Source organism: Gadus macrocephalus, chromosome 1 (assembly GCF_031168955.1).
Source record: "Gadus macrocephalus chromosome 1, ASM3116895v1".
Classification (NCBI taxonomy): domain Eukaryota; kingdom Metazoa; phylum Chordata; class Actinopteri; order Gadiformes; family Gadidae; genus Gadus; species Gadus macrocephalus.
The window spans coordinates 22,375,436-22,394,563 of NC_082382.1; the positions used below are offsets into that span (position 1 = coordinate 22,375,436).

The window sequence follows — 19,128 nt, forward strand, 5'->3', positions numbered from 1 at the left end:
CTCTCTCTCTCTCTCTCTCTCTCTCTCTCCTCGCTCTCTCTCTCCAATGTCTGGACTCTCTCTGGCTCTCCCAGCAACCCAGAGTGTATAATTGAACACTCATCCATGATAGATGAGAAACAAGTTGATGCCTATAAAAGCCAGTAGACGAAGAGAAGAGGAGAGAAAGATAGGGAGAAGAGGAAGAGTCAGAGGAGAACAGAGAAAGAATAGAGAAAAGGAGATGGTTAATGGAGGTGAGATTGGGGGTACTCAACAACCGAAATGAAGATTAAAAAGTACAGCAGATGAGAGGAGAGGAGAGGTTAGGATAGATTAGGAGAGGAGAGGAGAGGAGTGGAGAGGAGAGGAAAGAATAGGAGAGGAGAGGAGGGAGGAGAGGAGAGGTTAAGAGAGAGGAGAGGAGAGGAGAGGGAGGAGAGGAAGAGGAGAGGAGAGGAGAGGAGAGGAGAGGAGAGGAGAGGAGAGGAGAGGAGAGGAGAGAGGAGAGGTTAGGAGAGGAGATGAGAGGTTTGGAGAGGAGGGGAGAGAGGAGAGGTTGGGAGAGGAGAGGTTAGGTGAGAACCTGTGAGGTTCTCAGGTCTCAGGTGAATTAGAGGTATAGAGGTGAGTACGAGATAGAGAGTAGTGAGTTAGAGATAGAGAGGTGAGTTAGAGGTAGAGAGGTGAGTTAGAGGTTGAGAGTAGTGAGTTAGAGGTAGGGGTGATCTAGAGGTAGAGGTGAGTTAGAGGTAGAGAGTATTGAGTTAGAGATAGAGTAGTGAGTTACAGATATAAAAATAAAATACCTCTCTAGCACACACACAGACACACGCACAGAAACACACACGCACACACACACACTGTCCTCCAGATGGGCATCTTGGTGACATTGTGTTCTATAATTAACACACTGACTTCCTGAGTATCACTGACCACACACACACACAAACACACACACACACACACACGCACACACACACAAACACACACACACACACACACACACACACACACACACACACACACACACACACACACACACACGCACACACACACACACGCACACACAGGCAACACACACACACACGCACACAAGGCCTTAGGTGAAGAAAGATTAAATTAGGAGGTATATGATCAGGAAGCAATAGCTTTCAGAGCACATCTTCCTTATAGCCGAGTGCACCGGGGAGGTGAAGGTGCTGTCGGGGCCGTTCAGCAGTTATTATTTCAGTGTGATACCGGTGTTCATCCGCCAGCTAGACGTGAGTGAAAAGGCTCTGCAACAACATCTATTCGGAGTTGACTGTGCATGCGTCCTCATGAGACTTCTAGATTCAAGGCTTCATCGGGGTATCTGTTTCCAGCCGGCTGAGGTCAGATCTCACTACTCCATGTGGCGTTGATCACCGAGCCTTCCGTTAGTTAAGAGCAGAAAGGAGGACTGAGAAGTAAGAAAGGAAGCGAGCAAGAGAGAAGGTGTCCAACATGTTGCATAATGACCCACTGTGGGCTATATGACATCATTCACCTGTCTGAAACTATCTCAGAAGCAACCAATCAGGGGTAGGGGAGACCAATAAACACATTTGTTGAAGACATGAATTCCAACACACCATAATGATCCCTCAAAGATCCTAACAAGACATCAACATCTCTTCGTCCGAGGTTGGTTATCACTCAGCAGCTAGGGGCTGACCACACAGAACAACGTTACAGAAATTTACCCTCTCATTAAAGTTCAACTGTGTTTGACTCCGCTCACTGGCCACAAAGCGGCTCCTCTAAAAGAGAAGAACTATCCAACCACAACGAGAAGGTTACTTTAGTAATGATGGCAAATGGCTAATGGCAAGTGGTTTGAAATTTGGATGGTTTAGTGTAAGTCTATAGCCCAGTCAGGCTGAATGTCACATTATACTGCATGTAAGATGCATGTAAGATTAGACTCCATGTAAGATGCATGTAGAAGCACCAGGTGGTAACCTGACTGCTGTCCTATCTGTGACTTAGCTGGCTTCTGTCTGTTCACCTGGCTACCTGTCTACTGTCTGTTCACCTGGCTAACTGTCTACTGTCTGTTCACCTGTCTAATGTATGTTCACCTGTCTGCCTGTCTACTGTCTGTTCACCTGGCTACCTGTCTACTCTCTGGCTCCCTGTAGTAGCTTGCATCAAATTTAAGACGATGGCACTGGCATACAAGGCAGTCGATGGAACTGCCCCTGCCAACCTCCAAGCATTGCTAAAGCCACACACCCCAGCTCGATCCCTCCGCTCAACTACCTCAGCTGGACGTCTGGAACCGCCATCGCTAAGAGCTAGCAAAGGCCGTTCAGCAAAGTCACAACTTTTCTCGGTTTTGGGACCTCAGTGGTGGAACAAACTCTCTGCCGCTCTCAGGGCAACAGAGTCGCGCACTATCTTCCGAAAAAGACTCAAGAATCACCTGTTCACCTGCAGAGTCCACCTTGACTCTGCATAGCCACCCTCCCCCTTCTGGTCACCATTGTACACTCACTGTATTGTGAGTACTTAACTGTGTAGCAACTGCAGTAGCTGCTATCATTGCTGTAACACGGGGAATTGGTTAGCCTAGCGATTGTTGTACTTGCACTTGGTTCTATGAACATCCTTTCTGTACCGACAGCGATATATTGATGCACTTCTTATGACAAATGTACGCTTTGGATAAAAGCGTCTGCTAAATGCCCTAAATGTAAATGTAAATGTTCACCTGGCTACTGTCTATTCACCTGGCTAGCTGTATACCTGCCTTCTGCTATTCCCCTGGCTACCTGTCTACCTCCCTTCTTCTGCTGTTCACCTGTCTACTGTCGGTTTACTTGGCTATCCGTCTACTGTCTGTTCATCTCTCTACCAGCCTACTGTCTGTCCACATCATCTACCTGTCTACCTACTCTACCTGTCCAACGCATCTACCTGTCTACCATATCTATCCATCTACCTTCTCTACCTGTTCACCTCATTTACCTGTCTACCTGTGTAACTCATCTACCTGTCCGCCTTATCTATCCGTCTACCTGCCCTACCTGTCCACCTCATCTGGCTGTCTACCTCACTATCTGGTCTACCATATACTGCACCTGACCACCATTGGAAAAAGCAGTGTATATAGTAGATGGCATGTGAGTATCCAGCAGTAGTACTATACTGGATAGCATGTCTGGTACCAGGGCAACACGATAGCACTGTGGCATTTAGACCAATCAGATCACTTGACAGTTTGACAGGATTAGTATTAGGATAAATGGAAGAGAGAGAGCAGGGTAACCTGAGCAAGCACACAAACACACACACATATATAACAGTATCTTTATATACACACACACACACACACACACACACACACACACACACACACACACACACACACACACACACACACACACACACACAAGGGACAGCTCTGGTGTCTGGGCACAGAAGGTAACACACACACACACACACACACACACACACACACACACACACACACACACACACACACACACACACACAGTAGATACAAATAAAACACATCCTGGATATACAATACAAAAAAGGTAAGCCACAAAGACACTAGATACACATGTGCAATACAAACAAACAAACACACACGCTCAAACACACACACACACACACACACACACACAAGGTAATACAGACGGTAGATTATGATCCTCATTAGCTAATAAAATGCACATATATTGATATATCATACATGTAGAAAGATAGAATAGGGCCTCAGCTGGCCTCCTACACAGAAGTTTTGTAAATGATTGTGTGTTTAGTTCTTCACACTCTGAAACTAAAAACCACCATAAGTCTGGTTCCTCTTCACTCAATCAACCGCATCCCCTGCAGACCTGTCTCCCCCCAGTCCTGTCTCCCCCCCAGATCTATCTCCCCCCCATACCTGTCTGCCCCACTCATACTGCTTCTTATCTGGCCTCATCCTCTCTTCCCTCCATCCTGCCGTGGTCGACAGGAAACAGGAAGCGACCGCCCCCTGCTTTGGAGGAGGGTCCAAATACTCAGCTGTGATTGGTCCTTGATGCCCACTGTTGGGGGAGAGGGTCCAGACACTCAGCCGAGGGTCGCTCCTGGGGGATGTGGCTTTAATTAAAACACAATTTCGAGATGGCTCCTCGTTCATTGAACCAATTAACCCCCAGCTCAGCCAATCAGATCTTATCTCGTTAGAGGGGAACTCGTTAAGAGTGTGTCATTTCCCCCTAACCTGGCGAGTCCTCTGGGTCCTCGGCTGCTGGTCCTTAATTATCTGAAGCTCTCTGTTGGACCTCAAACTCTCCAGAAGAGCTTTCTACTTTTTTGTGTTTTATCTTCTCTCTCAGGAGACTCATGTCAGACCGTCTACAAAAGTGGATCTAAATCCACAGAACTATGCGAAGCTACACACTTCTGTTCTGTTAAACTTCTGAAATAAACCTGGCTAGCTCCTTCCGACCAGCATGTGACTGCACATGTGTGTGTTGAGGATGGATGTCAGTTGGAAACGCACCTGTTTTTCTGGAGCATTCTGATGAATCGTTCTGTCTGCTGTGTTCTTATGAAGACTGCTCCTTTCTCTACTGAGAGAGTAGAGAAAGACTGAGAATCCACCAGTTCAACCAACGTCTTTGACTGGTTATACTGTGAGCTGCCCGGTTCAACCACAGTCTGCTACTGGTTCTACTGGGAGATACCAAGTACAACCAGTCCTATACTGTGGTTTAAATAATGAGTGAGAACAAGACACCTTATCACAGATCTGGCCTCAGAGTTCACATTAAAACAAGAGTTTGGACCAATCTGACTCCACAAGAGGTGTGTGTGTGTGTGTGTGTGTGTGTGTGTGTGTGTGTGTGTGTGTGTGTGTGTGTGTGTGTGTGTGTGTGTGTGTGTGTGTGTGTGTGTGTGTGTGTGTGTTCGGTGTGTGTGTGTGTGTGTGTCTGTTGGGCTGCTGATCTGCACTTGTCGACTCAAAGTGTTGCGGCAGGTACATTGCATAAAATCAACTACACACCTATGGCGACACATTAGTGCCATAATTCACTAATGTGATAAAAGATGCATTCGGGCGTATTATATTATTCCCCACGCGTAGATATTAACTGCGAGCGCGAAAATTACCTCAGCGCGCGCAAAACAGCCTCTCGCGCGTAACAGCCTCTCGCGAAAGATGTTTTTACGCTCGCTCGAATTTAATTTTGGCACTATGGGGGAGGGAACCAAGGCAGGGCGGGCTTTCCTATGATTGGCCGTTTCTGAAGCACGATATTTGATTGACAGCCCTCCTCAGCCCTCCTCTCATTCAATTCTGAATTGTACAGTAAATGGCTGAAACGATAGTTACGTATTGTAACTCCAGATTCTATGAGTATCGGCGCAGCCTTTTAAGTGTCGGCCTCATTGTCCTTTAAATAGCTGAAGAAAAGCTGTTTATTGGGAGCAGAACGTCTGCCGGCGCCCGACTATATCTGCGAAATGCGGACGTCGTTGAGGCACGCCGCACGTGGACGTAATTGAGGCCTACGCTGTTGGTGGTCGGGGATTACACATTTTTCAGTGCTACGGCTCACGCCTAGGGATAACCCAATAGCGATAGCCTTAAAAGGCTGCGCCTATACTCATAGAATCTAGAGTTACAATACGTAACTATCGTTTCAGGCATTTACTGTACAATTCAGAATTGAATGAGAGGAAGGCTGAGGAGGGCTGTCAATCAAATATCGCGCTTCAGAAACGGCCAATCATAGGAAAGCCCACCCTGCCTTGGTTCCCTCCCCCATAGTGCCACAATTAAATTCGAGCGAGCGTAAAAACATCTTTCGCAAGAGGCTGTTACGCGCGAGAGGCTGTTTTGCGCGCGCTGAGGTAATTTGCGCGCGCGCAGAGATCATTTGCGCGCTCGCAGTTAATATCTACGCTTGTGGAATAATATAATACGCCCGAATGCATCTTTTATCACATTAGTGAATTATGGCACTAATGTGTCGCCATACACACCACACAAAAACAAAATCACGATCGACTATGAACAGGTTCCATCAAACTATGAACCTGCCTGTTGAGTATCAGGCGTGATTTTTGGGGGCCATGGTGATTTCACCCTGAACAGCTGCCCTGAAATTGAGAGTTACTGAGTGTGAAACCCATTCGAGTGCTACACTGAGGATACAAATAGATTCCAATAGCCGTGTCACAGTACCAGAGGTTACAACGTTTTTTCTCCAAAAAAGAATGTACTAAATAAGAATAATCGGCTGTCAAAGATGTCATTATCGGCGATAAGAATGCGTCCGAAAGTGTCCGAAAAATTACTGAGCACCAAGTGCTGTAAACTTAATTATATTTTATTTGCATTGTATACTATGGAGTGACTCACCGTGTTTTAGTTTGTTTTAAATTAACCGCCAAGTCCCTGTGCTTCTCAGGTCTTCTGCCAACCATTTATTGACTTTACCGTCCATTTTACCCTTATTCTGCGTTATCTGACGTTATTTTACCTAGGGTTCATGTTTCAACTGAAAATAAAAGGGAGGGAAGTTTTCCCGCCCAAGAACATTGTGACCAATTCCAGCGGGCTGCGCTCTGACGACGTAGTACGGAAATACAGCATGTATAATGAGAACGAAATGTATTCATGTAGGCTCTAGTTTACGATATCGTTATCCAACATATATATATACATATACATATATATATATATTATACATATATATATATTATACATATACATATATATATATATATATATACATATATATATATATATATATATATATATATATATATATACACATATATATATATATATATATATATATATATAACTACACTTTGCTTTACATAAAAAAATACTAGTAAGATATGATATTCTGCTTTGATCAGAGAACGGAAGACAGTGGTGGTTGGTTGTCCCAGGAGGCAAAACTCTTACTTTGAAGCCACTACAAGTCGCTTTAATGTCAGTTAAACTCAAACAGAAGTTTACAAAAACAGCATCAAATCAAACCAGCTGTGAGGTCTCAGATCACAGATTTAGAAAACAAGATATTTTAGGACCCTGCCTCACATTCCCTCACCCCAAGAATCAGAGGAGGTGGAAGTGAGGAGAGGAAAGAGGAGATAGGAGGAGAGAAGAAGGGAGATAGAGTGAAGAGAGGAAAAAGAGAGAGAATAGGAGGAGAGAGAAGTGAGGAAGAGAGATAGGAGAGAGAGTAGGAGATAGGAAGAGTGATGAGAGGAGAGAGGAGGAGAGAGAGAGAGAGGAGGAGGAGACAGGAGAGAGGAAGTTCATGTCGTTTCCATGCAGAAATGAAGCAGGCAGAAACAGTCCAGTCATTAGTATGGTACTTTAGTTCACATAGTTACAGTATTCATCATCATTATAGTCATCACTTCATAAATAAATGTTATTGATTTCAGTTAGGAATGGCAGCGCATATACAAGATTCAACAAAATAAGAAGCTCAGGCCTCAGCGTCATCCAGGACACAACCGTAGCCGACAAGATCTGAATCCAAAATAACATGTAAAGACAATCCACTGCTCAAGTTACATAAAACGAGCTGGACAATGTTATTGTAATGTAATTGTAGCCCAGTGAGGAGCACCACTGTAGCCCATCGAGCATCACTGTTGATCATTGAGCGTCACTGGACTAGTGAGCATAACCGTAGCCCATGGTATAGCCACGTAACCACTGAACACACTAGAGTTGCAAACAGGCCACAGCACACAGAGGATAACCGGTTATGAAATGGCCACAGCCATGAAGTAATTCATGGCTTGTGTAATTATAAGACACTGAAAATATAAGGAATCAATCAGTTACAAGCTTGCGTTCCAGGACATATACTGGGCCAAGCGCTTGGACAGAGAGGAACCGTTTACATTACAGACAGGCATCTGCTCCTGGAAATAGCCAGGACCACAACAGTAAAACAAGTTTAATCAGATAAAATCAAGAGGGGTACAGTATAATAACTGAACATTCAGTAGTTCTATCAATGGAGTCTTCTTTCAATCCACAGAGTGCTTTCAGCATTTAGTCCTCGCCCAGTGGGCTTGGTTGGGGTAATGGAAGATATTCCAGGCTACAGTCGGAGCCAGAGCTGTAGGACTGAATGGAAGGGAACGGAGGAGTGATGCTTCCAGGTCATAGTCCTACCCAGACAGGCTCCCATCTTTACTGAGACAGAGTATTTCCAGGTCCTACAGAGATCGGCAGAATTACAGATGAAATAACATGCATGTTAACATACATACATATACACATGATATATGATATAACATGTAGGTGTATAGTGATATTACATGTATGTAGTATAACATTTGTATAAGGATATAACAGGTGTACAGTGAAGTAACAGTTGTATAGTTAAGTAAGAGCTGTATAGTGAAGTAACAGGTGTATAGTGATATAACATGTGTATAGTGATGTAACATGTGTATAGTGTTGCACAATTTGTATAGTGATATAACATGTGCATAGTGATATTAAAGCTGTATAGTGATATAACATGTGCATAGTGATATTAAAGCTGTATAGTGATATAACATGTGCATAGTGATATTAAAGCTGTATAGTGATATAACATGTGCATAGTGATATTAAAGCTGTATAGTGATATAACATGTGCATAGTGATATTAAAGCTGCATAGTGATATAACATGTTTATCGTAATAGTACATGTGATTAGTGATATTAAAGTAGTATAGTGAGATAAAATGTGTATAGTGATATATGACATCTGGATAGTGATACAACATGTGTATAGTAACATAACATGTGTATAGTGATATTAAAGGTGTATAGTGAGATAAAATGTGTATAGTGATATATAACATCTGGATAGTGACGTAACATGTGTACATAACAGGTGAACAGTGACGGTACCTTCTGCAGGTGCATGTTCTTGGTGAGCTGCTCCTCCAGCATGTTCTGCAGCTTCTTGTTCATCTCCCTCAGGTTCTCGTCTCCGGGCTTCACCAGGTCTCGGAGCACCGCCCCCAGACCCATCCTCTCCCCCAGACCCCCCCGCTCGCCGTGGGCCGGCGCGTGAGCCCCCGCCCCCCCCACACGCATCTACACACACACACACACACACACACACACAGAGAGTATAAACACATATATGAGTACACTACAAACACACAAAAAGTACAAACACATACGAGTACACACACACTAAAACATACCAACACGTGTGTGTGTGTGTGTGTGTGTGTGTGTGTGTGTGTATGTGTGTGGGTCTCTTGTTTGTGTGTCTATTGTTCATTATTAAGCTGGGATACGATCAGTCTATCAGTTTATTTTGGGGCCTTACACCCCAATACCTCCCGGGATTAATCAGGTTATCTTCAAACTATGTGAGGAGAGAGGAGAAAGGAGAGGAGAGGAGAAACCAGAGGTTAGGAGAGGAGAGAGGAGGACACATGAGGAGAGAGGAGAGGAGAGAGGAGAGGAGAGGAGAGGAGAGAGGTTAGGAGAGGAGGACACATGAGGAGAGATGAGAGGAGAGAGGTTAGGAGAGGAGAGGAGGACACATGACGAGAGAGGAGAGAGGAGAGGAGAGAGGTTAGGAGAGAGGAGACGTGAGGAAAGAGAGGAATGTTCTGAAGCTAGACTTGCTTTCAGAGTAATTTAATAAAGGGAAGTGACCTCATTCCCTCTGATCTTTTTTCAGTCTCATATCTAACAACATTTTGTATATTCCATTTCTATATTTAGTTCCAGTGCTTTCAGAATGTGTGTGTTTACCGGTGCGGCTGTCGTGGACGTAGGTCTCTATGATGGCGCTCTTTCTGCGGATGTCTTCAGCCATGGAGGAGCAGCTCACCTCCAGGTGTTTCACCTGACACACACACACACACACACACACACACACACACACACACACACACACACACACACACACACACACACACACACACACACACACACACACACACACACACACACACACACACACACACACACCTTGTGGTGTCAGATTGGGTCGGACTCTTGTTTTAATGTGAACTCTGAGGCCAGATCTGCGATAAGGTTTCTTGTTCTCACTCATTATTTAAAATGCCTCCTTGATTTCTGCAGAGGGAAAGAGGTGTTTTGGCTCGTTTCAGATGCTACAGGATGTGTGTGTGTGTAATGCAGTGTGTTAGAGGATGAGTGTGTACTGAAGTGTTACAGGATGTGTGTGTAGTGAAGTGTTACAGGATGTGTGTGTAGTGAAGTGTTACAGGATGTGTGTGTAGTGAAGTGTTACAGGATGTGTGTGTAGTGAAGTGTTACAGGATGTGTGTGTAGTGAAGTGTTACAGGATGTGTGTGTAGTGAAATGATACAGGATGTGTGTGTGTAGTGAAGTGTTACAGGATGTGTGTGTAGTGTGATTCATTATGTTGTTTATTTTTAGCAAACTGTTAATTAAACTGTTTACTGTTAGTTTCATATTTTATAACGTTGTAAACTCCTAACTTCTCCTCCTTGCCCCCCTGTCGCTCCTCTCTCACCTTCTCCTCCAGCATCCATTTGTCCTGCTGGACGAGGGCCAGTCTCTGGAACAGCTCCCCCACCTCCTCGTCACTGAGGTCAGCCGAGCCCTGGGGGGGTGGAGGGCTCCCCCCGGTGGCCTGGAGGACACACACAAACAGTTAGACGCACGCACACGCACACGCACACGCACACACACACACTAGGGATGGCTAAAATGTAAAATACTCCTGACCGACCACCGAGCCTCATTAACCGGCTGAAACCGGTTAACCGATCAGATAAAAATGTGCTATTTGAAATAACAGCCATTTCGAGCCGCGCCATCCGCCGGCTTTTTCGGAACTCTGCTTACCTCTCTCCCGTTCTACCTCGGACACACACACACACACACACACACACACACACACACACACACACACACACACACACACACACACACACACACACACACACACACACACACACACACACACACACACACACACACACACACAGCTCATTTGAAACATTGCCGCGGCTCATTTAAGAAAATGACAGCTCCGAAGAGACGCTGCTTGTTTAGTTTGGAAGAGACGGAAAAATTGAGTCTGAGGGATGATTTTTTTCACTTCACACAAAAAGATCTTGGAATTAGATGGCTAACTGCAGTCTTATAGCGTTTAGTCTACTGTCCATGATAATTTAGAGATCATATTCTCCGCCGCTCGCATGTGGGAAAAATTAAGACTTGAGGAGAAATTAAACAGTGGGCTAGAGACACGGTGTCCGTCCAACTTCCAATAAGTCACCTCATCTGATCATCTTTTTGTGTGAATTGAAACCAACACACACTCCACAGTCCACACTGACCCCCAAATTTTTTTTAACTGACACGCGACAAGATTGATCGGTTAACGTTGATACGGTCAACCATCCGTCAAAGGGTCATCGGTTAACATCCCTAACACACACACACACACACACACACACACACACACACACACACACACACACACACACAGCTACATATACACACACACACAGCTACACACACACACACACACACACAGAGTTCCATACACACACACACAGACACACACCTTTTCTCTGGGTGGCTGCGCCTCCTTCATCATGTCTCGGTAGGAGAAGGAGGAGACGGAGGAGGAGTCCCCAGTCTGCTGGGTCCGGCTTGGGCTGCTGATCTCCGACAGAACCAGCTCCTCAAGACCTACACACATGATGGATACATTATATACATTATCACAATGTATGCATTATCATAATATACTACATTATCATGATGTATGCATAATCACAATGTATAAATAAAATATACATTAGCACAATGTACGTTATTTACATAGCTCTAGATGAGCGAGCTATAAAGTTAAATAGCTTAAAATGACCTACAGGTTTATGGCGTGATAAACATTCATCAATAATCAATTATATACCAGCTTCTGTAGACTCTCTCTCTGTGTGTGCGTGTGTGTGTACCGGTCCTGGTCTTGCTGTTTGTCAGGATCTCCTGCAGTCTCTCCTGTAGTTTATCAGCCCTCTTCCTCTCGGACTGCAGCTGTCGCTTGAGATCCTTCAGCTGCGCGCGCACACACACACACACACACACACACACACACACACACACACACACACACACACACACACACACACACACACACACACACACACACACACACACACACACACACACACACACGGTAATGTTGTTATGATCTATATCAATAGTATAGGTCTATATATAGACGTTTATATCTATCTATCTGTTGTGTCTCTACTCACCGCTGCACCACCTTTCTTCTCCAGAATCCTCTGACCTTCAACTGTGTCCTTTATGTCCTGCAGACAGACAGACATGAAGGCAGGCCGAGACAGACAGACAGTTTCATGGTGTTAACATTATTTACATGTGTATATATATGCATAATTATTACCTGTTTGAGTTTTTCAATGATGTCCCCGTTTTCATCCCTTAATTTCTCCACCTCCGTCAACTGTCTCCTTACTCCCTCCATCTCTGCCTCCTTTTCCTGAGAGAGAGAGAGAGAGAGAGAGAGAGAGAGAGAGAGAGAGAGAGAGAGAGAGAGAGAGAGAGAGAGAGAGAGAGAGAGAGAGAGAGAGAGAGAGAGAGAGAGAGAGAGAGAGAGAGAGAGAGAGAGAGATGTTAAACGAGGATAGAAGGAGAGAGAGATTTAATTCAACATCAGTGCGTCCCTTAAAGCCATGTCAGCAGCTTTAGACGAGTGATGGAGCTGTGTTGTATTAATCTTTTACAGGTTGCTAGTTTAATATTCTGGCCGGGTCACTGCACTGGAGGCCGTCTGCCGGGGTTCCCTTGAGCACCGCAGGCATGCACCCCGCACAGGATGACCATTCTGCTGTCCTCTCTCTCTATTGGCTGCCATTATTAGAAGCAAACCAGACTCTCTCCACCACCCTCCCATCCCTTCCTCCACCCTCCTCCACCCTCTCCTTCATCCCCCTCCACCAGCCTCCCATCCCTCCTCCCCCCTCCTCCACCCTCCTCCACCCTCTCCTTCATCCCCCTCCACCAGCCTCCCATCCCTCCTCCACCCTCCTCCACCCTCCTCCACCCTCTCCTTCATCCCCCTCCACCAGCCTCCCATCCCTCCTCCACCCTCCTCCACCCTCCTCCACCCTCTCCTTCATCCCCCTCCACCAGCCTCCCATCCCTCCTCCCCCTCCTCGTTAAGTGTACAGGCTCCTCAGTGTCTTCACAAAGGCTGGTTTCCATGCGGACGTAACAGCGTTACCATGGAGACAACACCACTTTATTTAGCAACATATTGATTAAAGCTGGCAGAGAATCGTCACAAACACAGAAATAACAAGGAGCCCCCCACACACATGACAAAACCCCTTCAGGTGTGTGTGTGTGTGTGTGTGTGTGTGTGTGTGTGTGTGTGTGTGTGTGTGCGTGTGTGTGTACCTCCAAGTGTAGTTTGTGTTCCTTCTTCAGGTTCTCCGTCTGTTCTTCGTGTTCTACAGAATTCTTCTTAATGTTTTCCTGTTGGAACACACACACACACACACACACCCACACACACACACACACACACACACACACACACACAGTTCCTCTCAGATAGGAGGACCAGCACCTCCTCCTGGTCGGTTCTCCTCCTCACTCCCTCTTCCACCCCCCCCCCCCCCCCCAGTGTCCCCCCCCCCCCCCGTCCCCCCCCCCAGTGTCCTCCCCCCCTCACCTCAGCGTCTCCCAGCCGGCGCTCCAGGCAGTCCCTGGACTCCTCCTTGTCCGGACCTCCGCCTGGAGCTCCTCCACCGTCTGCTGACACAGCTCAAGGTCCTTGCTGCGGGCCTACACACACAAACACACAGACGCATCACACAGACACAGACACACAGTTATGAACCAACAAAATTAGTTTATGTATCTCCTCCTCTGCCTCCCCCTTTTCTCTCTTTCCCCCTTCCTCTCTCTCCCCTCTCTCCCCCCTCCTCTCTCCCCCCCTCACCTTCTCGTCTCCCCCCCTCGTCTCCCCCCTCCTCACCTTCTCGTCTCCCCCCTCCTCTCTCTCCCCTCCTCACCTCTCGTCTCCCCCCTCCTCTCTCTCCCTCCTCACCTCCTCGTCCTCCCCCTCCTCTCTCCCCCTCCTCACCTCCTCTCTCTCTCCCCTCTCACCTCCCTCTCTCTCCGCCCTCCTCTCTTCCCCTCTCTCTCCCCCCCTTCTCTTCCCCCTTCCTCTCTCTCCCCCTCCCTCTCTCTCCTCCTCCTCTCATCCCCCTCCTCTCTCCCCCCCTCCTCACCTTCTCGTCTCCCCCCTCCTCTCCCCCTCCTCACCTTCTCGTCTCGTAGCTGTTGTTGAGTTCTTCTTCACAGCGGTTCTTTTCTTCATGAAGTCCTCGAAGTTCCTTCTCATAGCGAGCCCTCACTGCCAGAACCTGGAACACAAACATTAGCCCTCACTGCCAGAACCTGGAACACAAACATTAGCCCTCACTGCCAGAACCTGGAACACAAACATTAGCCCTCACTGCCAGAACCTGGAACACAAACATTAGCCCTCACTGCTAGAACCTGGAACACAAACATTAGCCCTCACTGCCAGAACCTGGAACACAAACATTAGCCCTCACTGCCAGAACCTGGAACACAAACATTAGCCCTCACTGCCAGAACCTGGAACACAAACATTAGCCCTCACTGCTAGAACCTGGAACACAAACATTAGCCCTCACTGCCAGAACCTGGAACACAAACATTAGCCCTCACTGCTAGAACCTGGAACACAAACATTAGCCCTCACTACTAGAACCTGGAACACAAACATAAGCCTCACTGGTGTGGTCTAGTTGCTGGTATGGACAAGAGGTGTTGTCTAGTTGCTGACCTCCTCTCCTGCTGCAGCTTGAGGTCTGACAGCACCTCCTTGTGTCCAGACTTCTCCTGGTTGAGCTGCGTAGCGACATCATCCAGCATCACCTTCCTCTTCTCAGCGGTCTACCACACACACACACACACACACACACACACACACACACACACACACACACACACACACACACACACACACACACACACACACACACACACACACACACACACACACACACACACACACACACCCAGTGAGTGAACTTACAACAGTCTAGAATGTGTATTAGTGTGTAGTGCCGATGTGTGTGTTAAGAGTGTGTAGTATTGTGTACCTTGCGGCTGTCCTCCAGCTCTCTCTGAAGTCTCTCTTTCTCCTGACTCTCCTCAGACAGTTGCTCCAGCAGCCTCCTGCTGGCAAAGCTAGCCTCCTACACACACACACACACACACACACACACACACACACACATATACATACAATTGTGGTTTTGGGTTCAGTTGCTCATTAAGAGAAAAAAGCGATTAATCGTGATTAATCACAGCTAATTTTGCCATTCATTTCTTTATTTATTTTAATGGGTTGACAGCACTAACATATCTATATCTCCTTTATCTCCATATATATTTTTATCCTATATATGTATTACATACATCTTTATCTATCCATCTATATATGGGCTGCCCAAGACATTCTCTTCATTTCTCATTTCAAGGCGCCTCTAAATTAAATGTATTATTATTATTATTATTTCCAGCCGTTTAAAGCTACGGTATGTATCATTTTGTGCCCCCCTAGTGGTGAGGTTATAGATTGCAGCCAACTGAATACCCCCAGAGACAACATGATGGACTAGTAGGGGGAAGGCTCAATGCATTCATCTATACACCCGCCCACCTGTATCTGGGAGGTGAGGTCGTCCCTCTGGGCCAGCAGGCTCTCCTGCTCTGCTCTCCTCTGCTGCAGCTCAGCAGACAGCGCCCCCTGCTGCTCACGAAGCAGGTTCACCTCCTGGGTCTTCACTGTCTGGATCTACACACAACACAAACACACACACACACACACACACACACACACACACACACACATTAAAGAAGATAGAGAGAAGAGAACAGTAGAAGACGGTAAAAGACGGTAGAGGACGGTAGAGAGATAGCAAAGTACAGTAAAAACTGTAGAGAAATAAGAAATCATTAAAGTGCAGGATTCTAAACTTTTCTATCTAGTTCGGGGAGAACTCTGTAGAGATGCTGCTAGTTCTGGAAGATGTCCTGCATGGGGTCGTAAGTGAATTGAACAGCGATCACTTAGGATCAGAGCTTCTCTGGTGATCCGATACCAATATCAATACAGCTTCTCTGGTGATCCGATTCCAATATCAATATCAATATCAATACAGCTTCTCTTGTGATCTGATAAACATCATTTCAATATCAATACAGCTTCTCTTGTGATCTGATAAACATCATATCAATATCAATACAGCTTCTTTTGTTTACAAACAGGCTCCAAGGAACGGGGAGGGAGGGAATGTTCCAGAACCGAGCTGCACGGGAAATAGTGGACATCGCCAGCTAACCCATTTACTGGAAACTATGTGTGAAGGGCAGGTTAACTAGATCGCTAACCCATTTACTGGAAACTATGTGTGAAGGGCAGGTTAACTAGATCCAGTTCTTAGTATAGGTAAAGTATGGGTTACATCTTAGTGAAAGTCTGAGCTAATAGTTAAGGTTCTGGTTATGATAGTAGATATTAGTTTCGGTTATCTTTTTAAAGATCTAGATACTAGGTACGGTTACAGTGGAGGATTTAGGTTCTAGACAAGGTTCTATGTGTGATTACCTGTGCCAGCGCACAGAGACTGTCCCTCAGAACACGGTTCTCCTGCGGGGGATAGATCTTCTCACATTAAGATCTAGCTGGTGTCTCCTGCTCTGCGATGAGAGGCTGGTAGCTCTACATGGTTCATGATGAGCATTGAGTGTTGATGTAGACCCCTGGCAATGTGTCTAGTACTGCTAGTCAGTCCAAACAGAGCGCTTCATGTCCGGTAACGGGCGGGGAGCTACAGAGCTAGGTTCCTCTAGAGCAGGGAGTGGAAATTGTTTAAGGGTTTCTAGGTTACAGGTGGTTGCTAGGGTACATATGGTTGCTAGGTACATATAGTTGCTAGGTTACCTGTTCTAGGGCTGCTCGGTTACATATGGTTGCTAGGTTTCATGTTCTAGGGCTGCTAGGTTACATATGGTTGCTAGGTAACATATGGTTGCTAGGTTCCCTGTTCAAGGGCTGCTAGGTTACATATGGTTGCTATGTTACCTGTTCTAGGGCTCGGAGGTAACATGTGGTTGCTAGGTTACCCATGGTCGTTAGGTTACCTGTTCTAGGGCTGCTAGGTTACATGTGGTTGCTATGCTACCTATTCTAGGGCTGCCTAGGTAACATGTGGTTGCTAGGTTACCCATGGTTGTTAGGTTACCTGTTCTAGGGCTGCTAGGTTGGTCCTGAGAGCATCATTCTCCTGCAGGATGATTTCCACCTGCTCCTGACTGACTGCAGTCTGACTGGCAGCCTACAGTAGCACCACACCCCCGCCAAGGGAAAGCAGAGGGGAAGAAGAATGGAAGGAAGGAAAGGAGGTAGAAAGGAGGGCAGGAAGGGAGGGGAACACAGCATGGACTGTTGTTTCTTGAACACTTTAGTCAAGCAGAGGTAAGAAACAAGCAAGAAAGAAAACACAGGCCCGATGCGTGTTTCCTGGTCACTCAGGATGCGTGCATGTAGGTTTGTTTGTGTGCGCGAGCGTGTTACCTGGTCTCTCAGCGTGTGTAGTGCTACTTCATGTTCCTTCTCTTGCCCAGCAGCTGTTCCTCATCTCAGCCATGGTCTGCAGACACAGCAGGTAAGCAAAGAGTCTACGAGACAGGTCGCCATCATCTGGAGGTCCTGATCTAAAACATCTAGTTAGTCTACTGGACAGGTCGCCATCATCTGGAGGTCCTGTTCTAAACATCTAGTTAGTCTACTGGACAGGTCGCCATCATCTGGAGGTCCTGTTCTAAACATCTAGTTCGTCTACTGGACAGGTCGCCATCATCTAGATGTTCCTGTTCTAAACATCTAGTTAGCCTACTGGACAGGTCGCCATCATCTGGAGGTCCTGTTCTAAACATCTAGTTAGTCTACTGGACAGGGTCACCATCATTTGGAGGTCCTGATCTAAACATCTAGTTAGTCTACTGGACAGGTCACCATCATCTGGAGGTCCTGTTCTAAACATCTAGTTAGTCTACTGGACAGGTCGCCATCATCTGGAGGTCCTTATCTACTCTGAACATCTGGTGGGATCATGTGATCTCAGCCTTTACCTGATTGGCTGCCCCTAGGTCTGTCTGGAGTTTCTGAATACGGAGGTTCAAGGATTTCAGATCATCTTCTTTTTTCTGGTTTATCTCATCAATCTTTGTCCTAGAGAGAGAGAGCAAGAGAGAAAGAGCAAGAGAGAGAGAGCGAAAGATTGAGTGAGAGTGAGAGAATGAGAAAGCGAGTGAGCAAGCGAGAGAGCAAGAGAGAGAGCGAGAGAGGGTCCCATTTAAATTCCCCATTCAGGCATTAGAACAGTTGTAGTTAGGTAGGTTAATTAGGGTTATTCTGTAAGTTGTATCTGTTGGTTGTATTCTGACCTGCTATCGTTGTAGAGCGCCTCCTTCTCTCCTTGAAGACGCTGGAAACTAGAGAGACGGGAGAGAGAGACACGGTAACTAGAGAGATGTAACCAGAGAGACGGTAACTAGAGACTGAGAGAGATGGTAACGAGAGAGACGGTAACTAGAGACGATGGTAACCAGAGAGACGGTAACTAGAGACTGGAGAGAGATGGTAATGAGAGAGACGGTAACTAGAGAGATGGTAACCAGAGAGACGGTAACTAGAGACTGGAGAGAGATGGTAACGAGAGAGACGGTAACTAGAGAGATGGTACCTAGAGAGAGACGGTAACTAGAGACTGGAGAGATGGTAAAGAGAGAGAAGGAAACAGAAAGAGATGATAACTAGAGTGTAATGTAAATGTAAATGTACAAACTATAAAGACGGAAGAGAGACTGTAACTAAAGATGGTAACTAGAGAGATGTTAGTGAGGGATGGTAACTAGAGAGATGGTCACTAGAGACGGGAGGGAGACGGTAACTAGAGGACGGTAACTAGAGAAAGACTAGTAGAAAGCAGAACATCTGTTTGGGAAGGCTCCTACCTTTCCTGCTTCTTCTTCAACCTGTCTGACA

At 46.2% G+C, this 19,128-nt stretch overlaps 1 protein-coding gene and 1 long non-coding RNA gene across 2 annotated transcripts in view; one reads left to right on the forward strand and one right to left on the reverse strand.

The window, feature by feature from the left end:
- The first annotated feature begins 7,005 nt into the window (after window positions 1-7,005).
- LOC132458601 (uncharacterized) lies at window positions 7,006-7,552 on the forward strand. Its single transcript, XR_009525928.1, has 2 exons — window positions 7,006-7,140; window positions 7,230-7,552. It is a non-coding gene; the product is annotated as an uncharacterized LOC132458601 (long non-coding RNA).
- A 510-nt stretch (window positions 7,553-8,062) lies between these two features.
- The window catches only part of gripap1 (GRIP1 associated protein 1), a 14,235-nt gene continuing 3,169 nt past the window's right edge, over window positions 8,063-19,128 (reverse strand). The window contains 23 exon segments of the mRNA XM_060060152.1: window positions 8,063-8,202; window positions 8,889-9,036; window positions 9,038-9,077; window positions 9,753-9,846; window positions 10,504-10,623; window positions 11,566-11,693; window positions 11,963-12,062; window positions 12,266-12,322; window positions 12,418-12,513; window positions 13,434-13,511; window positions 13,711-13,757; window positions 13,760-13,823; window positions 14,307-14,326; window positions 14,329-14,407; window positions 14,853-14,966; window positions 15,176-15,271; window positions 15,739-15,873; window positions 17,324-17,416; window positions 17,656-17,697; window positions 17,699-17,731; window positions 18,213-18,312; window positions 18,528-18,575; window positions 19,098-19,122. Coding sequence (XP_059916135.1) covers window positions 8,155-8,202; window positions 8,889-9,036; window positions 9,038-9,077; window positions 9,753-9,846; window positions 10,504-10,623; window positions 11,566-11,693; window positions 11,963-12,062; window positions 12,266-12,322; window positions 12,418-12,513; window positions 13,434-13,511; window positions 13,711-13,757; window positions 13,760-13,823; window positions 14,307-14,326; window positions 14,329-14,407; window positions 14,853-14,966; window positions 15,176-15,271; window positions 15,739-15,873; window positions 17,324-17,416; window positions 17,656-17,697; window positions 17,699-17,731; window positions 18,213-18,312; window positions 18,528-18,575; window positions 19,098-19,122 — 1,805 coding nt within the window. The 3' untranslated portion in view covers window positions 8,063-8,154.